Source organism: Podospora anserina, chromosome 4, assembly GCF_000226545.1.
Source record: "Podospora anserina S mat+ genomic DNA chromosome 4, supercontig 4".
In the NCBI taxonomy this organism is placed as follows: Eukaryota; Fungi; Ascomycota; class Sordariomycetes; order Sordariales; family Podosporaceae; genus Podospora; species Podospora anserina.
Window position 1 is genome coordinate 1,071,974 of NW_001914850.1, and position 26,266 is coordinate 1,098,239.

Consider the following 26,266-nt stretch of genomic DNA (forward strand, 5'->3'; position numbering starts at 1 on the left):
TCTAAATAATTAAAAAATAATTTAAAATAATAATTTTATTAAAAAAAATAAATATATATAAATATAAATTTTATAAATATAAAAATAATAAATTTAAATATAAAAAAAAAAATAAAAAAATAGAGAGAGAGAGAGAGAGAGAAATGGAAACACTCCACACACATTTGATGTTGAGATATATTCAAGCTATTTGGTGATGGGTGATTGGGTGTTGAAGAACCAATGTATACAGACGGTGACAATAGGAGGGCAAGGATTAGCAAAGAATAGTATGGTAATATATCACCACCACCACCACCACCACCACCAGCAACCAGCCCCTTTTTATGTCAAAAGCCCATGATAGCAAAACCCCGCCCTTGTTGCGCCAATTCTCCAAACCCACCCATCCACCCGTCCTTTCCCGTGCTGATAAAAGCCCATAAATAATTGCTGAATAATTCTACAAAAAAAAAGCCCTTGCTATAGGTGTCCTAGGCATTTATCCCCAACTCCTTTGCGAAGCCACGTCGTCGTGTTGATGCTTGTGATGGTAGGTAGTGATTACTCCTCCATCTGGTCCACCACCCCATTCGTCTCTTCCCCATCCTCCTCATCCTCCTCATTCCCAGCCGTCAACCCCAGTATCCTAGCGTATTGCACCGTCGTCCTCTGCAAATCCCTGAATTTGCCTATTTTGTCATATCAGTCCCTGTTCTCATAAAAAAGAGCAAGGCGATGAAAAACTTACCAAGAATCAACACCACCCCCTTCAGCAACTCCTTCCTCTCCCAACCACAAATCACCTCCCCCTTATCAAACCAGCCCCTTCCCTTTTCCCCCCCATCCTTATTGTCTTGCAACACGCCCCCTACCAACGTGTTGAGTAATTCCTCCACCTTTGACCGCAATCCTTCGGCACCGATCCGTTTGGCGTACATGAATAGATACAACCTAAACTCCTCCTTTGCCCCCAAGGCCAGAGCACCCGCCATGCGGTTCTCCAAGTGGGCGACAGAAACAACCGATTCGAACCCTTCAAACCCGTCCTTGGCTACGAGTTGCTTGATCAGTCGCTGCAAGGTGTACGCCCCGTCCCTTGACGAGGAATTCTGTCGTCGTGTGCCGCTCCAAGTGGGGGATTATACCCGCCGAAATGTCGGGTTTATCATCACCACCTGACTTTGGTTTCTTCGCCGGCGCCGAGGGGCCGACTGCTGTTGAGGAGAGGGCGGTAAGCGACGAGTCGTTGCTGTTCCAGTATTGGGATCCTAGCGCCCACCAGGACTCGGAGAGGCGTTGCCAGGTGTATAATGTGGGCAAGTAGTAGAATCCGTCGCCGTTGGAGAGGGTTACCACGATTGTGCCGAGACTGTTGAGGTGGGCGGAGGTTACTCCCGGGGCAGCTGTTGGTCCGTCTGGAGATAAAGAAGTGATGGCAATGTCGAGGATGGGGGCGAGGGATACGGGTGGGTGGGCAGCGGACATGGTTTTTATGTTGAAGACGTGGCACATGCCTACTGATGTTACGCATAGGAGCCAGTGGTCTCTTGACTCGAGGATTATGGGTTGGGACTCGAGTATAATGCCGTTCAAGAGGCGGCGGCCGGCGGGCGTCCAGGTGTGGAGGGTGCCGTCTTCGCAGGCGGCTGCCCAGAAGTGCTTGTTGCCTGTTAGGAGGATGATGGCGCGGGGGAGGTAGTCTTGCCAGAGGAGGGCACCGCGCTTGGTGGCGGTAATATGGGAGGGTTCGCGGGGGCGGGCGGGGTTTTTGGCCTCGAGGATGGTGTTTTCTGGGATTTTGGAGGCTTCTTCGAGGGTGGATTCCCCTTGAAGGACTCCCTTTTCGAGGGCACGGACAATGTGAGAGCGGATTTTGGGAACTGCTAGTCGTACTTGGGAGAAAGATACCGAGGGGCTCACGACGGCTGAGCGGAGGAACTCTGGCGTTGGGACGAGGCCTTGAGCGGGTGATGTGAGGGTTGCTGGCTCAAGGCCGTCGACTGTGTCAGCCATGATTGGTACAGGACCTGTTGCCAGCCGCTTGTTGGGTTCATCCTCTTCCTCCCCGTCAAGCACAACAGCTTTTCTCTTGGTGCCTAGCAACAAGGCGGCGATACCGCCTTTTGGTAGCCCATGGGAGGGTTTTGAAAGATCAATCACCGTCTGAGACGTCTCGCTTTGTATCGCAGTCTTGGACTTCGCGCCCACTAGCTGCGATTGTGGTAATGACAGTAAGCCAGTGCCGGATGACGAGACTAGCAGAGGTGCAACCCTCTTCCTTCCATCCTTCGTTACCTGCACCCGGGACTTCAGTTCGTTGATGCGCTCTGCAGCCTTGTCGGCACTCTCTGCGGCCGGCGTCTCCTTGCCTGACTTGGGCTCAGAAGTGCCATTTGTCTCTCCATTCTTGACCGCGTCACCGTTCTTTGCCTCGCCGTTCTTTGTTGACTTGGTGCCATTTGTTGTGGCAGCCGTGTCACTCTTCGAAGCAGCAGCAGCAGCAGCAGGCAGATCTCCCATCAGAGCCCCCATCCGGGACTCGGCCCCTCGCAACTCGCCAGCCTTGCTGTGATTCTCGAGGTGTAGCCCATCAACATCTTCTGCAGTTCCCATTCCCTTTCTGGCAACCCCGTACTTCTCGAGAGCCTTGTCGTTCTCCTCTGCCGTTGCTACCCACCCCAGCTCGCCAACTTCAAACTGAACCACAACGATGTTTCCATCTAAGCTGCAGGCAAACAAGGTCTGGCCATCTGGGGCCCATGCCAAGTCTGAAATGGACTTGGATGCTACATCCTGCACAATCACAACTGGCCGAGAGGTGTTTGTGTTCCATATACTCAACGTCTTGTCCTGACCAGCAGAGGCAATGACTGTCACCAGTGATCCGGATGCGCCCTTCTCGGCCGGGTTTTGGGTATGGAACAAACGAGGCGAGAACATACACGCCTCAGTTGGGCCTTCGTGACCAATCAGGTTGATCTGGCTGTCCCATCTTGAACGCTCAATGATGGCCACACTGCTGACCGGGCCGTTTACTGCATTCGCCGCCGCGATGTGATTGCCATCTGGCGACCAACTACACCTCCGAAAGTACGTGGTGAGCGGGGAGCTCTTGAACGGCGCACTGATGGTAGTCTCGAGAACAAAGTTGTTGACCATATCGTGGGCGGTGGCATTCGGAGCCGGAGGGGTAAACCGGAAAATCTTGATAGTCCGGTCATCACCGGCGGTAGCGAAGAACTTATTGGCCGGGTCAAAGGTGATCCCCTTGACATGGCTTTGGTGAACAGCAAGTGTCTTTAGCTTTTCGAATGTGTGTCCTGACCATACCACCACTTTCGAATCTAGACCAACTGAGACGAGAATCGAGTTGTCGTAAGACCAGGCGAGGTCCTGGACGTCGCTGTCGTGGCCTACGAGGCGTTTGTGGGTTTTCCAATTCTCGATGGGCGGTGGCTCGTTGGTGCCGAATGTGGTGGCGTGTGATGGAGGGTTGCTGTCGAGCTGGTAGATGCAGATGACACGGTCGTCGGCGCCGGAAGCGAGGTAGCGATTATTTGGGGAGAATCGGACGGAATGGATGGTGCCCAGGTGGTGGCTCATGTGGCAGAGCTGTCGCGGGGCCGAGTAGCCTTCGACATGGCCATTGTAGATTGAATCGGTCGACCAGATGCGAACATGGCCATCTCCGCCAGCGGTGGCCAGTCTCTTTCCATCCTGGGAGACGTGGCAGCTGTAAACCTCAAAGTCCTTCTGTTCGCCTGTAGGCAGCCGCGCGCAGCGATGGTCAGCAATTCCGAGGTGTTCTCAAGTGCAGAGGGAATTCAAGAGAGAAAACTCACCAGTATGGCGAAGCCACGAAGGCTTGATGATGTACATGTTGTGTTGGGTGTGCCAGTAACTAAGGATGGACGTATGTACTTATGACGAAGTTTTGGCGATATGGATAGTGATGGTTGAAAGAAGCACGCGTGCGCGCGCCGGACCGCGTCCGCTAGCCGGGTCTAATTAGAAGGCCGTAAGGCGCGCGCCCAGCGGAGGGGAGTGCTGGGCCAGTTTTTTCTTATCGAGATCTCGGCTAATCGGACATTTGCATCACCGTCAAGATGGGTACACTATTTGGAGCTGCAAGACCCGTCTCGTGTAGGCCACAAGCTTCTCGGATTTCCGCATCCGTAGGACTTTGATCAGGTTAACTCCTGATGGGGTTCGACAAAGTATACATTCCCAGTCTGACGGTGTATTCATTAACCGTTGTTCAATTCACATAAATCCCTGATGTTGATTTCGTTCCAAGTTCCAACAGCTTGGAATTCCAAAACCTTGGTCCAAAACGGGCTAGCGCCTTTGAGCTGCTGCCAAATTTATTTTTAACGTGGGGTGCAGCGGCCATCACCCCTCACCCTTCCTTGTCACAGCACCTTGATGGCCCACCATCCTACATCGTCATTCTTTCACCTGCCATCCGGACAAAAGACCGCTTGCGACATTCTCTCTCATTCCCAAGTCCTTACCCCTTGGGTTCCTGGACCTGGCTGGCACATCATACCATCCACTCCAGGCTGGGCTCAAACGAAGCACAGCCATCACCTAGCGAGTGGCTACTATGCCGTCCTATTCCTATCATTTAATCTTCGAGCTCTATGCGACGCCCGATCCCACCACCTCTGCCGTCGCCGATACCATCAACGACATCTGGGTCCCCACCCCAACCTGCCCGACAGTCTTTGACGATCTCCCCTCTCACACTCCACGCAGCGCTCGCCCGCCTTCTCCTCGACATCTTCCATTTCGACCGAATCATCAGAGTCACCATCTCTACGAAGCCGGACCAAGCTCCGTTCCCCCACCAGACTTTTCCTACGCGTCAGGCAAGGTAATCGACTGCGGCCGCCACCGAGGAACAACAAACGTAGAGCCCAACGAAGATATCACCCCGAACCCCGCCACCAAGCGACGCAACATTGTTCACGTAAGTGAGCGTCAGTGGCGCGAGAGAGAGACCTCAGACGACATCCCTCTCAAGCCCGAAATTCAAGGGATAGGGCCCAACAAGGCAACCAAAGACTGGCGATTCGGGCGCATCAACATTGAGAGCTTCGATCCCGCGTCTGTCCCATCAAACAACGGAAAGGCGAAAGAAGTCATCATGGAGGGACACGGCAGGCAGCCGGCGGCCAGCCTAGGTCCTAACCTAGGCGGCATGGGACAAAACACCAAAGGCCGTTACATCCCAGCAGTAAACACAAAGAACACGGAAGCTGGTTGGGGAATCGTACATCTATACCGGGAAGCCGACGAGTTCTCGGCGCTGAACTCACCACCCCCAATACCACCCCCACCAGGACTACAAGACAGCGGGGTTGGCGAGGAGGGAACAGTTTTGTGTATCCCAGCGGTGCCATCCTACATGTCACCATCGGATTTCTTGGGGTTCATCGGTGAGCCCTGGAGGGGAAGCGTAAGCCATTACCGAATGGTCTCGACAAGCAGGATGAACCGCTACATGGTCCTCATGAAGTTCAAAGACAAAAAGACGGCCACGGAATGGAGAAAAGAGTTTGACGGGCGGCCATTTGATACCTTGGCAGAGAGCGAGATATGTCATGTCACGTTTATCAAGAGCATCACTGTCGAGACACCAGGAAGAAAAGGGAGCGAAGGCGCCGGGGTGGGAAAGGGAGAGACGGGCATGATCAATTCCCTTCGCCCTTTCCCACCACCAACACCAAGTCTAGTCGAGCTGCCTACCTGCGCGGTTTGTCTCGAGAGAATGGACGACACGGCCGGGTTGATGACGATTTTGTGCCAACACGTGTTTCACTGCACGTGTCTCCAGACATGGAAGACGAGGGGCTGCCCTATCTGCAGGGCGACGAACCCGCTCACGAAGCAGCAGCAGGAGCTTGATGATGAAGGGAACCCCTACGCGAAGCCGTTTGGGCACGGGGTTAGTAATTTGTGCAGTGTGTGCGACGCGCCCGACAACCTCTGGATCTGCCTGATATGCGGCAATGTTGGGTGCGGGAGGTACCAGAGGGGGCATGCGAAGGAGCATTGGAAGGAGACGGCGCACAGTTTTAGTCTGGAGTTGGTGACGCAGCACGTGTGGGATTATGCGGGTGACATGTGGGTGCACAGGTTGATTAGGGATAAGGGGGATGGGAAGGTGGTTGAGCTGCCTAGTGGTAATACTAATACTGCTGGGAGTGGGAGGGGGGAGGATATGGATGTTGTGCCAAGGGCGAAGTTGGAGAATATCGGGTTGGAGTACACGCATTTGCTGACTAGTCAGTTAGAGAGTCAGAGGGTGTATTTTGAGGAGATGGTGAATAAGGCTGCGGATAAGGCGACCAAGGCGGCGGCGGCGGCGGAGAAGGCTGCGGGACAGGCGAAGGAGGCGTTGAGGGAGTTGGGGGAGCTGAGGGAGGAGTGTAGGGTTTTGAGGGAGGAGACGGTGCCGGGTTTGGACAAGGATTTGGCGAGGGAGAAAGCTAGGGGGCAGAAGAGTGCGGAGTTGGCGAGGAGTTTGGGCAAGGCTTTGCAGGAGGAGAAGCAGGTCACCAAGGGGTTGATGGAGAGGATTGAACATTTGAAGAAAGAGGGGGAGAAGAATGCGGCGTTGGTGGAGGAGTTGAGACAGGAGAACGAGGGGCTGAAAGAGATGAATCACGATTTGACCATGTTTATCAGTGGGCAGGAAAAGCTAAAGGAAATGGAGAAGGAGGGGCAGCTACAGGAGGGCGAGTTGGAAGAGGGGACGGTGGGAGTTGCTGAGGGGAGTAAGAAGAAGAAGAGGGGGAAGAATAAGAAGTAGGGTCTCAGGGGCTTCTCAGCGATTGTAGACATAGTTGGACATTTGTCGTACTTTCAGCCCTGTGGCAGCAACGAGGCATGACCAGGTGTGAGACGGCGCCAGCATCTTGCATGATCAGAGAAAATATGAATACAGCGTTGACTCTACAATTAATTACCATATGACAGCCGTGTCTCGACCCCGGTCTGAGGTGATGCAGAGCATGATGCATGTCTTGGCTGTCAAGCAACAGGTAATGCAAGACATATTGCGTCTTCACATGCAACTCATTCTGAAGATATTACCATCCGCAAGACTCTTCAAAGACTATCGTCTGCTTGGGATGTTGATTGGCCTCTGGACGGCTTACACGGTCAGCGCCTAGCTCCCAAACCGGGTCCAGATCCCGCCGGCTTGGTGCTTCTCAGCTTGGCAGTAACGCCGAGAGCCGAGGGGAGATGGCGAGGTTGCATGCCGATTCGGACATGTTGCTCGATCGTATGGCCGCTCGATCTCCGGTCGTCAAGGCTATTTTTGTTAAAACAAATGGTTTAGGGCAGTTGGATGGCTCGGTGGCTTGATGGGGCTTCCAGAGTGGGAAGGTTGGAATTAAAAGGAATGTTACGCACTGCGGTAGCAAACACAGATTTGGGGTAGGACAAGATCAGCAAGCACGTGTTTTTGGAGGTTTCACACCCCCGCAATCGTCATGGAGGGGTTTAAAGTAGATAAGAAAAGATCGGAAGCGAGGGCAGTGTTGATGCCCCTGGTCAATCTCATCTCATGTTTACATATTTCTTGATTGCTACTGTATGAATCAGGTATCTGTTATCTTCTGCATGCCACTGCGACGACGGATATGTCACTGCAAAGATAAAAAAGCTGGCTTCTTGCTTTCCGTGGCTGCATGCGGGCGTGCTGCGCTGCAGGTTGGAAGTGTGGCCACGGATAGGTAGCTCTTATCAATCATGACAGCTTCTAGCTGCCGATCAGCCAATAAGAGGGGTCTTTTTAGTGTTGAAATGTCACTGAAAAGCAGCAGCGAGCATCAACCTGACCCCTGTCGACGCTGTTCCAGAAAGAGGATGACATCGGCTTTTTGCCCCACCGTTTTGAAGGGGGGTCGCTGATTTTCTCTTTTTTTTCGCACATGCTTCCGGACTGGTGCTGTCACCCTGTCGTGTGCCCTGTGTGTACCTACGGGCACCTTCGAGAACCTCTCCCTCGCTCGAAGCTGTATCTTGCCATCCCTCGGTTCCCTTGTTTTTCTTCATTTCCTCTCTTCCTATGTAGCGTTGACTCTCTGAAATCTCACACAACTTATCTTGATCTTCTGATACCCTATACCCCAAGACACGACTACATCTCTTTCCTGTTGTTCCCCCTTCCCTACCCCGTACACCGAGAGGGACCCATCCGTCCGACCGGCCTAATCTGCGGGACCCCGAGTTGCGATCCCGAGCTTCATCGACATTTGCTCAACGGCACCCAACAATTCCCGTATAAATGCCTGTACCCCGCGCTGGCATTTAGATAAGAAAACAGAAGCGCGCACTTTATTTTCGAACAGGGCGAGCAACAAGCGATTGATCTTGGGGTAACCTCCATTTTATCTTGTACCCCGCGGGCAGCTCTACCAGGCCCAACGGCTAAACGCCATTATTCACAAAGGCAGACGAGCAAAAGCCACGAGGCGACTTCACAACCTACCTCGGGGGGGGAGGTGAAACGTTTCTTGTCCGAGTAACTTGCACCGACATCCCACCCACCGACCGGCGCGCAATCTCGAGTCCAATCCAACCCCACCTCCGTGCTCTTCCCCGGGCGACCCGAAATAAAAACTCGTTGTCCTGGCGCGGGGACAACAACAACAACAGGATTGCTTGAGTGAGCATGTCCGAAACAACACAGCTGCAGACGCAGCAAGCGGCGGCACCCCAGAGTGCCGCCAACCCAAAGCCCGCGAAGGAGCTCTATCCGATGGTGGGCTGGAAGTATGATAGCTTCCTCTGGATAATGTCGCTGCTGGAGGACACGTTCTTTCGCGAGGTGCATCCGCGTAGTGCTTGGAGAGTGCCCAAACATGGCCCTGTTCTGTTCGTGGCTGCCCCGCATGCCAACCAGGTGAGCTTCTCCCTATTCTCTTGAAGTGGCTAATCGCAATAGCTGACAAGTTATGTGGTGCAGTTCGTCGATGCTCTCGTTTTGCTGAGAACACTACAGAAGGAAGCCAAAAGACGAGTTTCGCTGCTTATCGCGCAAAAGTCAGTGTCTGGCTTCATCGGATGGGCATCTCGCCAGGTGGGCTGCGTGCCAGTAGGACGACCGCAGGACTCGGCGAAGCCCGGTCGGGGCACTGTTTACCTTCCCAACCCAGTGGATGACCCTACGCTTGTTCGTGGGATCGGCACCAATTTCACTGAATTTGGAGAGGTGGGCGGTATCATCTTCCTACCTTCGGCTAAGGGTCAGAGCGGAGAAAGTTTGGATATCAGCGAAGTTATTGGACCCGAGGAGGTTCGCATCAAGCGGCCGCCCAAGGGGAAGCTGGCCATGTCACAACTTACTGGCCGTGATGATGTGGATGCGAATGGCAAGCTTCTCAACAAGGAGGACAAGAAGCCCAGGGAGGGGTATCAGGGCATCAAGTACAAGATCGCGCCGCATGTGGACCAGTCCAAAGTGTTCCAGGCCGTGTTTGATCGTTTGGCGTCTGGGGGTTGCGTTGGTATCTTCCCTGAGGGAGGCAGTCATGATCGGACTGAGCTGTTGCCTTTGAAGGCGGGTGTGGCGCTGATGGCGCTGGGAACACTGGCGGATCATCCTGATTGCGGCCTCAAGATTGTGCCTGTGGGCATGAATTACTTCCACGCTCACAAGTTCCGCTCGAGAGCCGTTGTGGAGTTTGGGGCTCCTTTGGATATTCCGCGGAACCTGGTTGACGCGTATTCGAACGGCGGGACGGAGGGGAGACGTGAGGCGGTGGGTCAGGTCTTGGACATGGTACACGAAGCCCTGAGCGCTGTCACCGTTTCGGTGCCCGACTATGACACCTTGATGGTTATTCAGGCTGCGAGACGGCTTTACAACCCGACCGGCAAGCCACTGCCGCTTCCTGTGGTCGTCGAACTTAACAGGCGGCTTGCCTTGGGCTACGAGAAGTATAAGGAAGATCCGCGCGTCAAGGAGCTCAAGGAGGCGGTCACCGAGTACAATAAGCAGCTCCGGTACCTCGACATCCGGGACCACCAGGTTGAAAAGGCGAAGCTTTCGTGGTTTACCGTTGTCGCAACGTTCCTCCAGCGCGTTGTGATATTGTTTCTTTTGTCTGCGGGTGTGATTCCGGGTCTGCTGCTTTTTGCGCCCGTGTTCATCGCCTGCAAGGTCATCAGTCACAAAAAGGCCAAGGAAGCCCTCGCTGGCTCTGTGGTCAAAGTCCAGGGCAAGGACGTCATTGCTACTTGGAAACTGCTGGTCGCCTTGGCTTTGGCTCCTCTCTGCTACAACACCTATGCCATCATCACGCTTTACATGGTGCACAAGCACCGGTATTACGGCTGGGTCCCTGAATGGGTACCCTTCTGGGCTGTGTACATCGCCTGCTGCATCTTTTTCATCCTACTCACCTTTGCCGCATTGCGCTTTGGAGAAGTTGGGATGGATATTCTGAAGTCTCTGCGGCCACTTGCCCTTTGCATCAACCCTGCGTCCAGTTACAATGTGGCCAAGTTGCGGGAGAGACGCGCCGAGCTGAAGGCGCAGGTGACGGACATCATCAACACGATTGGCCCCGAGATGTTCCCCGACTTTGAGCACAGTCGCTTGTTGGCTCCAGCTGATTCCGCCGCCCGGGCAGCAGCTCGCAGGGAAGCCGGTGTCAACAGCCCGCCCATCTCACCCAACCGGCCTTCCTACGACCGCCGTTCCAGCTATGGCGTCTCAGTCAACGGAAGCGACAGCCCGCCATTCCAGGCACCCACAAGAAGGAACACCACCTCCTCCAGCCGCAACATCCCCTACAACGAATCATTCAGCAACATCGCGCAAGCGCAGATTTTTGCTACCAGGCCGACGACGCCTTCTAATCACAGTCGGGCGAGCAGTTCGGGGGGCAGGCCGGGATCGGCTGGTTTCCCGGTGGCTGGGTTCACGACGTTGGATAGCGCCGAGGGATTTGACGAGGCGAGCAAAAAGATTAGGGCTGCGATGAAGGAGAGGGGGGAGATGAGACGGCGAAAGAGCCAGGCGAGGCAGTTTATGATGGGGGATGAGGGGACTAGTGAGGAGGATGGGAGTGATGGGGTTGAGTTTGGTGATCGGAGGAAGGGGCAGTGAGAAAGAGGGGGGCGGGGGGCGAGAGGTTGTGTTGGTTAAGTTTTCTTTTGTCTATTTTTTTGTCTTTATTCGTTACTCAGGAGACTTTGTAACTGGGAGTAAGATACCCCCAGGAAGGCGGATGGCTGGCAAGCCGGTGGCCGCTCTTTGGTGGTGTTAAGGGGGAAGAGAAAGGAAAATATCTGGTATATGTTAGTCTTTTTTTTGTGGTTGCGGTTTGAATCTGAGATGGTTCTGGTTGTTTATATTGATGTGTATTTGTATTTACTTTTTTTTGTGGTTTTTCTATCTGGTGATGGTTGTGTGATGATTATGCTGAGTCATCCTTGTAATGAAGAATTGGGTGACATGCTTCAAGGCTGTTCTTCTAAGGTAGAAATGATGAATAATGACAATTAACTCAAAACTCCCAGCTGATGATACCCCAGAGTTTGTATTCCTGCCTATTGTTTCTTCCCTGTGTAGTCTCATCCATTCCCTGGCACGTCTGGCTCATGTCGGGCTAAGTCCACTATCCAAAGGTTTCAGCTCTCTCTGTTCACGACAGGTTCTTCCGTTCTATGCGATCATCCCGATTAAGCCGAAACAGAGACAGCCCCAGCAGTCCTTCTATCATCAGCATCAACGGGAAGTCTAATCCTGCTGTACCTCCCCCCTCTTTCCTCATCAGCGTCCTTGATCAGAAGCCCCATCTCGAAAATGACTGGCTTCCTGGCCGTCAGGAGGGAGAAGAGACCAACAAAGATGCTCAGAGCTCTGTTTCCGACCATGTTAGCCAAAATTCATCACCAGTTGTTTGCGGGGACGGGGACATACCCAACAGTTTCACTCAGAACCAACACCTCTGCAGCCGAGTATCTATAATAATAAGACGGGTCGGCCAGATCAATGCTCGCAATGACGATGGGGGGGATGCCCAGGATGATATCCGTCACCCGGGCCACGCCGTATCTTGGCTTCTTTTCATTGTCAGAGCCGTTGAATACGCAACTGCAGTCTCCTATTTGGAGGAGGATTGTTGGTAAACAGGGGATTTTGTGATGATGGTTGTGTGGGGAATGGGAGGGGAAGAGAAGGTGGAGGAGGTTGGAGAGGAGGAGGAACCAGAGCCAGATGTGGTTGAAGACGAGGAGGCCGTCGGAGAAGTACCCGTCGGCGAGCCAGACGGCGATGGAGGCTATGGTGAGGATGATGAGGATTATTCTGAGGAGGGTGGTGAGGGGGGTGGAGAGTTTGTAATGTTTGGAGGTGGTGTCATCGGGGGAGGAACTGGTGAGGGAGGCGGCGTGGGAGGAGGAGGGGGGTGGGTAGACCTGGGGGGGTTAGCTTGGGACGCAGTGGTGAAGGGATAAAGGGGGGGAGGGCTTGCCATTGCCGGTTTGAGACCTGCGGTGGTGATGGTGTGAGGGGAGGAGGTTATGAAGGGGGAGGTAGGTCGTGAGGGATCCGGGGGAGAGGGTGGGGGATGACATTAGAGGCTCGGTCCCAGGTTTGGTGGTCATGACGGACAGAGAAGATTGATGAATTGGAACGTGTTTACTCAAACTATTCTTCTACCCGTGCAGCGAGGGGGATATCCTCTTTTTATCAACCCGGCACCCTCGGTCATGTTCGCTGAGAGAGCTCACAACCAACAACACAAGAACCCAGCCCCTGAGCCCCCACCGTTACACACAGCATTCAAATCCAGACCAAAGCATGAGGGGGTCGACCGTTTCCTATGGTCCTGACGACATGCCAATGCTGTTTATTCTGATGCCTGGACTTGCAAAACACTCATTGATTGGACGAAAAGTGGGCGGTTGGCGAACATGAGGAAAGATATCGTCTCAAAAGGTGAGAAAGGGGGGGTGCGGACGCGTCACCTACAGGTTTGCGGCGGTAATGCTGGTCTTGCTTGGGCCAAGCCCATGCATGCAACATCTGCCAGGGATTTGTGGATGGTCTCTAGAGGAAACACAGAGCTTCAGCACTTGTTGGAAAACGAAGGCTTTGAGGAAGATGGAGGAAGACTACACGTATAATGGATATGGAGGATGTGTTGTGTAACTGGGCAACGTGTGTTAGGCAACAGAACGAGAAGTGAAGAGTGTGATGCTGGTGATGATTGCCCATGAGATGAGGGCAGGAGCAAAGGAAGAGCTTCAATGATTGAAAGTGAGATACCTAAGATGATTGAATATAGAGAGATTGAATGTGCAATCTGTTTGGAAAGCAATTGTTCAATGACCATGGCATCATCTCTTGCATGAATCTTGGGGTACAGCCCTCTGGCAGCATGCACTTGCACAGCAAATCAGTGAGAAATTCTCTTCATCAAAGTAAGGGCTGGCCATGTTGTAGATATATCGAAGAACATTGGAAAGTGATGGTTGAAACCGAAGCTCAATGGAAGGCGGTTCATCTTATCCAAGTGAATGGCGGGGATGTCCTGGTGCTATTCACTTGACAGGTGCTTGTGGAGGAGTGGTCAGTGCGGTAGCTGCTGCAGGGATTGAAAATTTTGTGGAGCAAGAGCGGCAGAAAAAGGGCGGTGAAGTGAATCGCGCCTGGAACGTAGCCATATTTTTTTCTTGCGACAGCCACTCTGACCCCGCGACGCCTTCTTTCAGATTGTTCAAGGTTTTGACACCCAATTCACCAATCCTCACCAATTGGGCCATCTTTTCACCAAATACTGCCCATGTCAGCTCCATTCTGGCTCTTCTCTAACAACTCCGCGGCAACCACAACAACTCAGTCTCCCAAGTCGAACGACAAGACCACAATGGCCAAAGACAAGAAGGTCAAGGCCGACAAGGTCACCAAGTCGACCCCTGCCGCTACCCAGCTGCCTGCCCAGCTCCTCGACCTTGTAGAGAAGTTTCTCTCTGAGCATGATTTCACCGAGGCCCACACCGAATTCACCAAGGCTCGCAAGGCCAAGGGTTTGAAGAAGGCCAAGGGAAAGGCAACCGACAGCACTCTGGAGTCCGTCTTCCAGGCTTGGGAGACTTCCAAGGCCAAGGCTTCTAGTGACGACGATTCCAGCAGCAGCAACGAGTCCGATTCCTCTTCCAGCAGCGACAGTGATTCGGACTCGGACTCGGACTCCGAGAGCGACAGTGATGATGTCGAGATGGCCGACGCCCCGGCCGACTCTGAGAGCTCTGACTCTAGCAGTAGCTCTGAGAGCTCCGACAGTGACAGCTCCGACAGTGACAGCTCCGACAGTGACAGCTCCGACAGTGACAGCTCCGACAGTGACAGCTCCGACAGTGAAAGTGAGAGCGAAAGTGAGGAGGAGAAGAAGCCTGCCGCTTCCAATCCTTTGAAGCGCAAGGCCACGTCCGAGAGCAGCGACTCGTCGTCTGAGGATTCCTCCGGCTCTGATTCCGAGAAGGAGAAGCCAGCTGCCAAGAAGCAGAAGACTGCCACCGCTAAGGCCGAGTCATCCTCCTCTGAGTCTTCATCCGACTCTTCTTCGGATTCTTCTTCGAGCTCCGATAGCAGCTCTTCTGATTCTTCTTCCGATTCCGACTCATCGTCCTCCGACTCTTCTTCCGACTCCGACTCGTCCGATTCTGATTCATCTGACTCCGACTCTTCCGATTCCGAAGACGTAGCCGAGGAGGCTGCTAAGGTCCCCCTCCCCGACTCCAGCGACGATTCATCATCCGATTCCTCCTCCGATAGTGACTCGGACAGCGACTCCGACGACAAGAGCAAGACTAAGACAAAGAAGTCCACCAAGACCAAGGCGAACAGTGACACCTCCGCGAGCGGTTCCTCCAATAGCTCTGCAACCCTCAACGGGAGCACCTCGCCTAAGGTTTTCCCCGTCAGCACCTTCGCCCCTCTTCCTCCCGACCCGTTTGTGAAGACCAACAACCGCGGCAAGGGCGCTTCAGTAAAAGAGGAGAAGGTTCCCTTTTCCCGTGTCAACCGGAACATCAAGGTTGACCCTAAGTTTGCCGACAACTCGTTTGCGGGTGAGGACTGGGGAAGAAAGGCGCACGAGGACCTCATTGTCACGAGGGGCAAGGGCTTTACAAAGGAGAAGAACAAGAAGAAGAAGGGCAGCTACAGGGGTGGCAGGATCGACACTGGCCTGCAATTGGGCATCAAGTTCGACGATGACGGAAACTAAGGGCAGCAATGGGGGGTACATGGATATACGCAGAAAGATTTCAGGAGTTGATAATTAGGCACAGAGGAGAGGTCGAGTGGTCATAAGGCAAGGTGTATGGGAAGCCAACCAGATAATTCTATCAAGAGAAATGGATGGATAAAGAGATGATATTATAGAGCTTTGGGTGTTTGGCAGGCGAGCCAGCAAAATAAAGCGTGGTGTTTTTGCGGTAGATGTTGGTTTTAGTGTATCACTTTATGTTGTCTTTTTCTATCAGTTACCTAGAGAAAAAGGTGTTGTTTTCTCAATATCCATTAGGGGCACATACTTTGAGGAGTTGGGAAATCATTTGTTTTTATTTTGTGTACACATATTGAGCTTTGATGAGGTGTTGATGTGTCTGCATTTAATGGTGACTGTCTGTTTCGGTTTCGTGTTGCTTTTTCAAACCAGGCCAAGGCATGTACATCGAACTGTGTAGCTTGGAATCAAATGGGTAGCCCAACTTTTTCCATTGACAGAAAAAGAGGTAGGGGATATAGGATATGGCAGCACACACGTTGAATACGTGATGTTCAAGCAGACCATGCTTCCGGAAGCTTGGATCATGGGGTCACAGGTGACTGGAGCTCACTGCTTTGCTGGCAGAGATGGAAAAAGCCGAGGGTGAGAAAGGGATAGATGGCGACTGACGTGATAGGCAATTCCACATATGAAGAGTTTCTTAGGTTAAGTGGATGAAGAGAGAGAATCATCGACGTTGTGTGGTGACGAGTACAATGATAGTTTGTTTCATAAACAGTTCTCTCGATGGGACTTGAAATCGAAAGGAGGGTGCCCAATTTCGGGAGGATCATTCTCCAATGCTTGAAAGCAATGTTCTCCAGTGAACCTGTGTCAAGCAATCCGGACAAACGGGATGCTGGGCTTCGTGGCAGACAGAAAGCTGCTTCTAATAGTGGACGAAATAAGAAATCAAAAGTTGAATGAGTAAGGGAGGCGGGCAGTGCTCAACCTCTCAAGAATTTAAGACAGAAAATGCGGCAGGAGTGCCTCTCGAAACAGCCTGTATTGTACACTAGACAGTCCAATGTCCTACCATCTACCTTGAAATGAAAAAGGGGCAGGTGAGGTATGTAAGGTGACCCCCCAAGGTGAGCAATTGTGGCTGAGGCGGCTAACCGAACTTCCCATCCTATCTATGTTCATACTCAGAGCCTCGTGGTTTGCCGCCGAACTCACCCACCAACCCCTAAACGCACACCCACGGTTACACAAAGTGGCCTGTCACCTCCATATTGGGGACTGCTACACATTCATAATTTCATGCTCCCGCAGCTCAGTCTCATTCCCCACAATCTCACATGCAAAACTAACCAGCCACACTTTCCCTCGGTGAGGCTCGTTTCAACAGCACTCGACCTTATCTCACCTTGAGATGTGTGCCTTTTCCGGCCGAGGTCACCTCAAATGACACGTCAAAAAAGCGGTAAGCAAGAGACAGACTTACAACAGTGCAATGGGACACATCAAGAGGGGTCCATTTTTGCGGGGCACCTGTCCGCGAACTTTCAAACAAGGGAGTTTGAACGTGTGTAAGTGGTTCGCCGGGTTAAGGGTTGGGGTTGTAGGTGGAGTGTCTGAAAAGCTAGGAATGAAAAATGTCACCAATCTCGGGTTTAGGCATGAGCAGTTGTGCCTTGGGCGGAAATCTCTTGACGGGACATGGCTGCTCTTTACGAGGGAAAACCGGGAATGCTGGTGTGATGCTGGTCTCCCCTCGGCCATCAGATATCTGGCGGTGAGACCCGAGGTCCCTGTGCTATTTTTTCAGCTGAAGGGCTGAAAGTTGCACTAGAAGACGTCTATTGATCGAAACTATTGATGTTAGCTGTTGACACGGTGTTAGAGAGGATGTGTTTGATTTTGTGGAACTGGGGAGGTGAAGGCGGCTCATCTGAGCAAAGGCGAAGCCTGGAACATCTCCCGTGTAGCAACACCTCCGCCAGCTCTTGAGGCGGTGAGAAGACGATGATTTTCTAGAATATAGTTGGAAAAGGTGAGGCACCCCATAAGGTGACCGGATTGGAACAGCCATCAAGGTCTGCCGAGTGTTGAGGACATTAGTCGAGGTAGGGATGAAATGGCTGTCTGGTCGTCTTGCCACCTTTAGTCAAGCCATCAGACTAGACTCGATAACAGAAATGCGGCGAATGGTGTCCTCCACAGGTTCGCCATATCTGGACGAGATCTGAGAACCACCGAGGGACTTGGGCCCTGAATCAAGGTAGCGGAGGCCGAACGGAGAACTGCTATGCTTGGAGCTGGCGAGGCAGATTGATGAGGTTTGGATGTCCATGTTCGAAATGTGGGCCTAGAAAGATCTTAGGGTGACGGTACGAACGCTGCGGAGACTTTATGGAGTTCGATATTGAAACTCTGGTTCGGTGCCGGCTGCGTGATTCCGGAGATGAGGGTCACCAGGGTGTAGGCAAGTTGATATCGGAGGCCCTGAACTTCCAAAAATATTAAAGTTCAGTCAAGCATTGACCAGACATACCTTTTGTGGAATAGAGATCAGACTAAGATCCTGGTTCAGATGGATGTCGGGGTGGCTTGGCTGTTCCTGCCCTGGTCCGATGTTTAACGGTTCCAGATGGAACATGGGCACGGGCGATATCCCAAGGAACTGGAACCAGGGGAAATATCCTAGAACCGGCAGTTTAGTTTGATGCTAGCACGAATGAACGAAAAAAAGACCCGAGTGTGGCTGATGGGATGGCCATGACTCCTTGACCGTAGTGCGGTAGATGTGAGGCCTGGTCCTATGACAAACGGGATATGCACCCGAGGAGAGGGCACCGGTTCAAGGAGGGGCTTTAACGAAAAGCCTGCCAAGATCCATTTCCTCAAACTCGATGGGGTGGAAATGCCTAATCCGTAGTTATGAGGGCGATGAGGCAATGCGGAGGAATTAGATACCGCCCTTCGGAATTTAGCACTGGGCTGGAGATTCGGGTCTCGTGTTGATGCTGGTATGGGACGGCGTCCTCCCAGAGCGGTTCATCTTGGGTGAGAGCATCATTTTATGGTAGATTGAGGCATTGGAATGATACTGTATGATCAAGTCGAAGCAACCATGTGTTGTAAGACCACGAGCGTCTCTCCACGTGGTAAGCTTTGAGATGTGTTGGATGAAGGACAAAAAGGGACAGGGCCACAACTCTTGGCTCTGTCATGAGAGAGAGCCAATCAGTCAGCCTTATCGTCGGTAGCCAATGGGGACTGTCCATATCAGAAAACAGTGGGTCGAAAGTGGCACTGCAAGTACCCAAAGTACCCTTGTCGGTTGTGCCGCCGTAGGGCTCTCACCCAGGGCGCGCTCACTGTCGCGAACTTCCCCGCGTCTCTGGGCTGTTGGAGCCTGGTCATTCCGTTGGCGGTTGGCGATTTACTCGGATGGCGGATGGTGTTAACATTTCGCTTCTTTGCTAAAACCGTCCAACTCCCTCACCATGCCGGTGACCGACCCGGTGACTGTGAATACCTTCATCAGTTCCCTCCGGCCTGGTCTGGCCGTCCCCGCGTGACATCACCGCCTGCGCTCTCAGGTCCCCCCCCGCCATCAGCCAAAAGGCATCCATCCTCCTCGTGCCCGCCTGGCGGCTGTGAGTTCATTCAGCTCGCTCTCCAAATCTCACCCCGCCATCTCACTCACCTCATTCACACAACCAACTGTCTTTTCTTTCATCAACGCTCATCAAGGCGATTCATGGTGGCAAGCGAGGTCCACATGGGTATAACTTGCAGCATAGACACGGTCGAGTTTGACAGCGATGCTGAAAAAAATAATACGCAAGTCCCCGAGGAAACGCACCCGCACTCAGTCAATATCACCCACACGGCGCTGGCTTACAAGATCGATGGCTGACCTGTTCGTCCACAGGCCCGACGTTGTGAGTGAAGCTAGCCCAAGAAGCATGGCTGTAAGAAAGGCTCAAGGCTCTGGCGCTGAGTCCTGTACTCGGCTCAACGGGGTGTCTAATGGTAATGGAACTCGAGGTGAAGGCTGGATGGCTCAGTATGACTGCGTTGGGCCACTGGAGGCTGCTGCAAGAAGACGGAATCCAGAAATCGATTCATCAAGCCCCTGTCTCACAGATCAGCTTCATGCTTTCACTGGACGGACGTCTGAAGAAACAAAGAAACCAAAACCATGGTCGTTACGGAGTTCTTCGAGAAATGTGACGCTCTCAGCTCCGAAAGAGTTCTTTGACGCAGCAGATAAGGACATTGAGGGAACTATCACGACGTATGACGAGCTACGGAAGGCACTCAAGGACCACGAAGATGCACTTTCGTTTGAGAATACCTGCAGGATCAACGCTTCGGTGCTCGAGATCAAGGCCAACGCTAAGCTTCAGGCTCTCAAAAAGGACGACATCGAACGCTATTACACGCCAGCTCCGCCCAGGCAGGGGTTTCAGGGCCAGGAGCATCCTCGTTTCTACGGAGATCATTTCCTTTCCAACATCGACTTAATTCAACAAACCCAACTTTTCAGTCTCTTCCGCGCCATGCCCAAAGGCGCTCATCTTCATATTCACTTCAACGCTAACCTATTACCAAATTTTTTACTTGATATTGCGAAGGAGATGACCCGCATGTATATTTGGTGCAACATGCCACTGGTGAATGACAAGGGGCAGGTAGACCGGACCGCTTTGGATCGGTGCCGGGTACAATTCAGTATTATGAACGAAGCGGCAGTGAAGGAGCGAGGCGAGGGCAATATTTTTGATGCCGCTTACCAAAACAGGACTGTGATGCAGTTCTCTAGGTTTCGGGAAGAATTCCGCCGGAGGTACGCCCAGGAGGACGTTGACAGAGTTGATAAATGGCTACAAAACAAGCTGGTCTTTGAAGAAGAGGAGGCCCACGGTTTGCTTCAAACAGCAAAAGGGTACGTAGACTCCGTTTCCTTGTGAAACCATTGCTAACCAGCAGTACAGGGCATGGGAAAAGTTCAACGCGAGAACGCAAATGATGAAGGGCCTCTTCAACTATAAAAGTGCATACGCAAGATATACACGCCATTGCTTAGAGGAGTTCGCCGATGACAACATCCAGTACGCCGAGATCCGTGTGAATTTCATGTCGACAAACCAAGTATGGGAAGATGACGGGTCCAAAAAACTTGACAACGAAGGAATCACAGATCTGATTATCGATCAATACGAGAAATTCCAACGCCAGCATCAAGGAAAAGTGGTTCAGGGGCTCAAGATCATCTATTGCACGCCACGGTCATTCGACACCGAGCAGGTGGAAGAGTCGCTTCACGAGTGTCTCGAGTTCAAGCTCAAAGAGAAGTACTCAAACTACATTGCCGGTTTTGACTTGGTTGGCGAAGAAGGCAAAGGTCACCCCTTACATTATTTCACAAAGCAGCTGCTTCGATTCCAGAAAGCCTGTCGCCTAGCAGGAACCTCCATACCGCTTCTGTTACACTGCGGTGAGACTCTGGATCATGGCGATGAGACGGACAGAAACCTGCTCGATGCTCTCCTGCTCGGGTCCAAGCGGATCGGCCACGGGTTTGCCCTGCCGCGGCATCCTTTTATTATGGAGCAGATGAAACAGCACAACATCTGTGTGGAAGTGTGCCCAATATCGAACGAGATACTGGGACTCACGCCGAGAATAAGCGGGCACTCTGTGTACAACCTGCTGGCTAATAATGTCCACTGCACTGTGAGCACCGACAACGGGACACTATTTAGGTAGGTTTCCTTTGATATTGTCTCTTGCCAGGTATGCTGACGTGCTCTAGATCGCGATTATCACACGACTTTTACCAAGTACTGGCAGGAAAGGCAGACATGACGCTCCATGGACTTCGGCAGCTAATTGAGTGGAGTCTTGAGCACTCGTGCATGGATGCAAAGGAGAGGGAAAAGGTGCATACCGCTTGGCTCCACATGTGGGAGAAGTTTTGTCTGAGGATTGTCAAGGGTGAATTTGACCAACCGCAACAGCGAAGAGACGGCGAGGCTACCTTGGGGGTGGCTGGAAACGAGAAAAAGACAGCTGCTATGCCCGGCCCATGATTCTTGGCCTCTCCCAGGCCCAGTAGAGACATGGAGAAACAGGAAGAAAGGTTTCGGGCGGTAGAATATGACAGGTATATGACAAAGACAGCAATGTGTCTGGCTGGGGTTTGTTTTGCAATCATGTCATGGTTCACGGTCATAAACGGGATTTTAAACGGTAGGACAGGGCACAGGGGGTATATGACGATGATGATACCATGTTTGGGAACGGATTAAGATTTTCTGGGCCCTCTTTGTTTGAGTATGACAGGCTCTGCTCACGGGCCGCGAGGCCATGTTTGGGGGTCGGGATGGAAGAAGCGATACATGTCACATTCGTGAGTCCTTCTTAGGAGGCAGGGTTGGTTCATGGGTTTACTGGGCTGGTTTACTGGGCGAGTTACACACTGGGTTGTTAGACGGGCAAAACAAACGGTTGACGGGGACAATGGCAATGGATTTGGAGTTCATGGCGTTTACTCACCTCAACTTCACCTTCGTCATCTCTCACAGCCAGCAACCAGTTTCAAGGCGATTTCCGGATGACTGAGATGACAGATCAAACTTTCTCCTTTCTTCGGCCCTCTTCCCTTTGTCATTGTCAACCTTTACTCAATTCCCACCTGATCTCTCACGCCTGTTATCGACAAAGCGATCAGGCTGCCAGAGCCTCATGAGCAGTCCGTCAAATCAGGTACGTCTCCATTTTGGGCCGCCCCGCATTTACATTGCCATACAACTGTTGGCTGCATCATGTTTGCACCTTCGCTCGGATTTGCGGACCAAGCCATCCACCTATCCATCACCCATCAGGCTGAGGGGGGGCTGAGACGTGCGCGCGGTCACGACTTCAACCACTCAGGCAACATCGCTCGCATTACATAGTTCCCATCCCACCATCCCTCAGGAAAGTGAAGGGGGAACGACCGGGGGGGAATTTCCCTTTCCTACAACAAGAAGCCTACACTATTGTTCCACCTGAGGTATGTGTGTCAGCGTAATTGGACAAGGTCGGCGATAGACTGGGTCCAAATCAAGGCTTGTAAGCGCGCCGCAGAGGCTCTACGGTAAACAATCGACTTCGTTTCCAGGACATGAAAGATCATTCTCGGGGTGGATGGTTAGAGAATACATTCTATGCAGGGGCCTTTTCCACCCGCTCCGCTCCCGTTTTTGGCCTTCTGAGATCTTACTATCACTGGGTACCGCTGCCGTGGAGCTGGACCAGGCTGAGATGTCCAGGGACGAAGGAATATGAAAACCCTGGTTGAAGATGTGGTATTAAACCCACTACAGCTCACCTCCATTTCATCTTCTTCATTTAGCACATAGACTGAAGTCAGCAGCGTTTTTCTTTTTGTCTTATGTCTAGGTGTCGGTGAAACCGCCAGCGAACAACCTCAAAGTTTGCCTTACTCGTCGGGCGTTTCTCTCACACACGCATTTTCCAATCGTCGCTTCTATTGCCTGTTTTCACCCCACCGATTGGCGAGACAGGTGTAACGCACAGCTACCATACGGTGCACCTAGATTGTTTGCGCCAAGCTGAACTAGAGCTGAGCCTTCAATCATTCCTGACTGGGCGTTTCGAGCGTCGACGACGTGGCCGCGCGACGAACTTTTTTCTTCTCTCTGAATAGTTGTAAACAATACAGTGTCGGTCTCGTCAAGGTTCTCTTTTACTCTTACTCTTCAGAGTCGTATCTAGGAGACGCTGAGCGCCTGTATTATACGTTATTCTGGACAGCATCATCGCCATGTCCAGCCTTCCGCTGCCTCTGGATGAGGATGCTCCCACGGGAGCGCTAGCTTGGTATGTATTTCCCTCGAATCCCTTCAGAACTTACCTTAACAGAGTAACTAACTTTCAACAAAGGTTCCCATACGGCCGTCAGGATCTTCCAGGTTGGCGCTTCGACGTCATCACCCTCCTCGCCATCATCGGCGAGTCCAGCGTCGCTGAACACGCCCAAACCCTCACAGCATCCCGTCTCTGCCTCCTCCCACGTATCATTCCCGCCCCTCAAGCCCTCCTCAAACCAGTGCGGCCTCAACGACTCCCAGAAGCCAACGCCAAAATGACAGGCGTACACAGCGGGGTGGTTCTCGACACGGTAGGTTTCTTCGCAAACATCCTACAACCCCTCGACGAGATGAAGCCCTTCTCCTTCAAAGTCCTCGAGATCAAGCACACGAAGGAAGCTTTGGAAGCCATCGAAGCGGGTAAAATAAGAGAGCAAAAGGGGAGACTTACCACCTCCACCAAGGGCAGCAACTGGTGGAGAAGAGGCTGGAGAGGGCAGCAAAAACCAACAGCACCGCATATGAAACCTACCACTGATACCACCACAGTCCTCACCCCCTCCCGACCAAGCTTCTTCGACCCAGCCAACGCCAACCCAACCGAAAAACCACCCACCCGTAAACCCACTGTTCAGTTCGCCACAGCAGCGGCAGACGACGACCTCGAACGAGGCGGCTCTTCCACCACCACGCTCACAACCTCTAATAATAACCACCCCCACCACCTCCCCCATCACCGAACATCAACCACCAGACCCTCCGTCCCGGCAACGTTATGCTCCCCCGTGCACCTACTTTCGATTTTTTCATTTGCCCTCACACTGGCAATCATCATCCTCTCCGCCCTCTGGGAAGACGGCACGGCCATTCTGGCCATAGTATTGATGTCGCTGGCCTCGTCGGTGGTTTGCTACGCCTCGCTGTGGAAGCCCGTTCTCATGAACAGGACCACTTCGGGCAAGGTGCCCGAGGGGGATGTCGTGATCAGGACGAGGGAGGGGGCGTTTCTGCTGATCAAATGCACCGAGGAGGTGGCGCGGGAGCTGTATTCCGGGACGGAGGAGTGCAAGTATGTGGTGGAGAGCGATCTGTACAGGCTGTACATGGGGTTGGGGATGGTGCTGCTGATGGTGAGCGTGGTGTTGCTGGGGAACTGCGGGTGGAACAGTCAGGTGCTGATTGGGGGGGGGTATATCTGTTTGAACGGGCTGTATTGGATGATGGGGTTGGTGGAGGAGAAGAGGTTTTGGGATGTGGATAGGAGGTATACCGTTCGGGATGTGACCAAGGAGGATTCAAAGGGGGCGCATGCTTTTCCGGAGGGGAAGGATAAGTGGGAGAAGGATCGGTTGGAGGATGATGAGATTCCTAGTTTTACGAGGACGATGTGGTATGCGATCAGGGAGACGAAGGGGCAGGTGGCGTGGGTGAAGAGGAGCGGGGCGATGCCGAAGACGAAGCAGTGGAAGAGGTGGTTGGAGGAGGCGCAGAAGATGGCTGAGAAGGGGGAGAGAGGGTGGAAGGCGGTGAGGAGGAAAGGGGAGATTATGAGGGAGGAGGGGGCCGAAGATGATGCGGAACAGATGGCGCCTGCGCAGGAGGTGCAGAGGAGGGGGACCGTGAGGGGGGAGTGAGGGAAGTTGTGTGGTGGGTGTTGGGTTGTATGAATATCATGATGCCTTGGGCGTAGCATTGGTTTGGATCTAGGATAGTGACCATCATCATAGAAAAAGGTTGGGTAGGGTCAAAATACTAGGACTCTCATGAGATGTCGTCAAACGTGGATCGCGAACACGAGCACTAGCCTTCAAAAAAACGTGAAACAATCTTTCGTCGACGCTGGAGTTAACGTTTGGTTCCATCCGAACCCCATAGCACAGCCCGGGCCTGGCCCTTGAATCCCGAGAGCTTGGGACCCCGCGACAAGCTTTCTATAAGTTGGCTCGAGCTTTCATGAACCTCATCTACTTCAAAGACTGACTAGGCCCCCGTTTCTTCACATGGCAGATGTACCTACTAGCCTGCAAGAGCACATTTCTTCCCCTGAATCTCCCCGGCATTGTCTCGTCACCATTTACAAAGTAGCCCAGCCTCGGAATACAAAGGAAGCAGAAAACATGCCGCGGCATGCCGTGCCGTACCCCCAAAACCCGGAGACATCGGAGGTGGGGCCGGATCTCGGCCGGGTCTCGGCCGGCTAAGAACCTCATCTTCACCTCGGCGCTGGCCAAGAAACTCCGCAGGTTTCCCTTGGGATTTTCCAGCTGTTAGGAACATGCCTGGAAACCCAGAAGCGTCATTTTTTTCACTGCAAGGTTCCATGTTGTCGATCACTTTTTGATGATGGCTGATAAGTGCTGACGTGCAGTTTTGAATCCATCCATCCCATCCCACATCCGCTTGTTGCGGTTAGAGAAACCGGATATTTCCCCAAAGGGGTTTTTTTTCTTTTTTTCTTTTTTTCCCTTCCTGTGGCCTCCTCAATGCCACCGGGATTTATGGAGTATTCCACTCAAATCACAGTCCCATCCTCCACAATTGAGGATATCACAGTGGGATCTCTGCAAAGTTTCTCAAGTTTTCAGACGATGGCGCCATCGTCCCGCATCTCCATTTTCCTGGATCTGGATTCTGAACAAAAAAGTTTTGAAGGTGGGGTTGGTTGGTTGAAGTGGATGAGGTGGATTTTGAATACGAAACCCTGCAAGGGCAGGGCTAGGTGGAATTAGCCGAAGCGAGTGACTCACAAAACTCAATTGCTGTTCAACACAACGGTTGCAAGTGGTCAGCAAAGCAATTGGGGGTTTTGATTCGACGGCGCAAAAAGAAGAGGTGAGCTTGTTGTAAGAGAAAGGGAACTGCAGCGGTCTTGTGTGTGCTATCGTCAATATATCCAGATGTGGGTGGGCTTTGAGGCGGAGTCGTGTCTTGTGCCTCGAATGTAGTGTAAGGCTGCTGTTTTTCCATCCTCGATGCTGTGCGACCGACCGCCTCGCTGTTGTTGCCCAATCTTCACAGCCCTCGAGGACATCTGTCTGGAAACGTTTCCTTTTCTTCTTCAGCCGGGAGAAAGGACCGCAAGTCGATAGGACTACCACCGTAGCTGCGCGGTCCTAGCGGCTCTTCAACAATTGGACGATGTTACAC

General features: G+C 52.6%; 7 protein-coding genes across 7 annotated transcripts; 5 read left to right on the forward strand and 2 right to left on the reverse strand.

The window, feature by feature from the left end:
- Positions 1-543: 543 nt before the first annotated feature.
- Positions 544-3,861, reverse strand: PODANS_4_7720 (uncharacterized protein; the record flags this gene model as incomplete). The annotated part of the gene is made up of 4 exons (XM_001906026.1): positions 544-671; positions 731-1,033; positions 1,128-3,743; positions 3,825-3,861. The coding sequence occupies 4 exons, from the start codon at positions 3,859-3,861 to the stop codon at positions 544-546; spliced, it is 3,084 nt and encodes a 1,027-aa protein (XP_001906061.1).
- A 727-nt stretch (positions 3,862-4,588) lies between these two features.
- PODANS_4_7710 (uncharacterized protein) lies at positions 4,589-6,799 on the forward strand (the record flags this gene model as incomplete). Its single annotated transcript, XM_001906027.1, has 1 exon — positions 4,589-6,799. The coding sequence occupies one exon, from the start codon at positions 4,589-4,591 to the stop codon at positions 6,797-6,799; it is 2,211 nt and encodes a 736-aa protein (XP_001906062.1).
- A 1,872-nt stretch (positions 6,800-8,671) lies between these two features.
- Positions 8,672-11,113, forward strand: PODANS_4_7700 (uncharacterized protein; the record flags this gene model as incomplete). Its single annotated transcript, XM_001906028.1, has 2 exons — positions 8,672-8,902; positions 8,966-11,113. 2 exons carry the CDS (start codon positions 8,672-8,674, stop codon positions 11,111-11,113), a joined length of 2,379 nt encoding a protein of 792 aa, XP_001906063.1.
- Positions 11,114-11,898: 785 nt separating this feature from the next.
- PODANS_4_7695 (uncharacterized protein) lies at positions 11,899-12,722 on the reverse strand (the record flags this gene model as incomplete). Its single annotated transcript, XM_001906029.1, has 2 exons — positions 11,899-12,382; positions 12,661-12,722. The coding sequence occupies 2 exons, from the start codon at positions 12,720-12,722 to the stop codon at positions 11,899-11,901; spliced, it is 546 nt and encodes a 181-aa protein (XP_001906064.1).
- Positions 12,723-13,880: 1,158 nt separating this feature from the next.
- PODANS_4_7690 (uncharacterized protein) lies at positions 13,881-15,242 on the forward strand (the record flags this gene model as incomplete). The annotated part of the gene is made up of 1 exon (XM_001906030.1): positions 13,881-15,242. One exon carries the CDS (start codon positions 13,881-13,883, stop codon positions 15,240-15,242), a length of 1,362 nt encoding a protein of 453 aa, XP_001906065.1.
- Positions 15,243-19,060: 3,818 nt separating this feature from the next.
- PODANS_4_7680 (uncharacterized protein) lies at positions 19,061-21,334 on the forward strand (the record flags this gene model as incomplete). Its single annotated transcript, XM_001906031.1, has 3 exons — positions 19,061-20,187; positions 20,237-20,978; positions 21,152-21,334. 3 exons carry the CDS (start codon positions 19,061-19,063, stop codon positions 21,332-21,334), a joined length of 2,052 nt encoding a protein of 683 aa, XP_001906066.1.
- Positions 21,335-23,073: 1,739 nt separating this feature from the next.
- Positions 23,074-24,753, forward strand: PODANS_4_7670 (uncharacterized protein; the record flags this gene model as incomplete). The annotated part of the gene is made up of 1 exon (XM_001906032.1): positions 23,074-24,753. One exon carries the CDS (start codon positions 23,074-23,076, stop codon positions 24,751-24,753), a length of 1,680 nt encoding a protein of 559 aa, XP_001906067.1.
- Between the last annotated feature and the right edge of the window lie 1,513 nt (positions 24,754-26,266).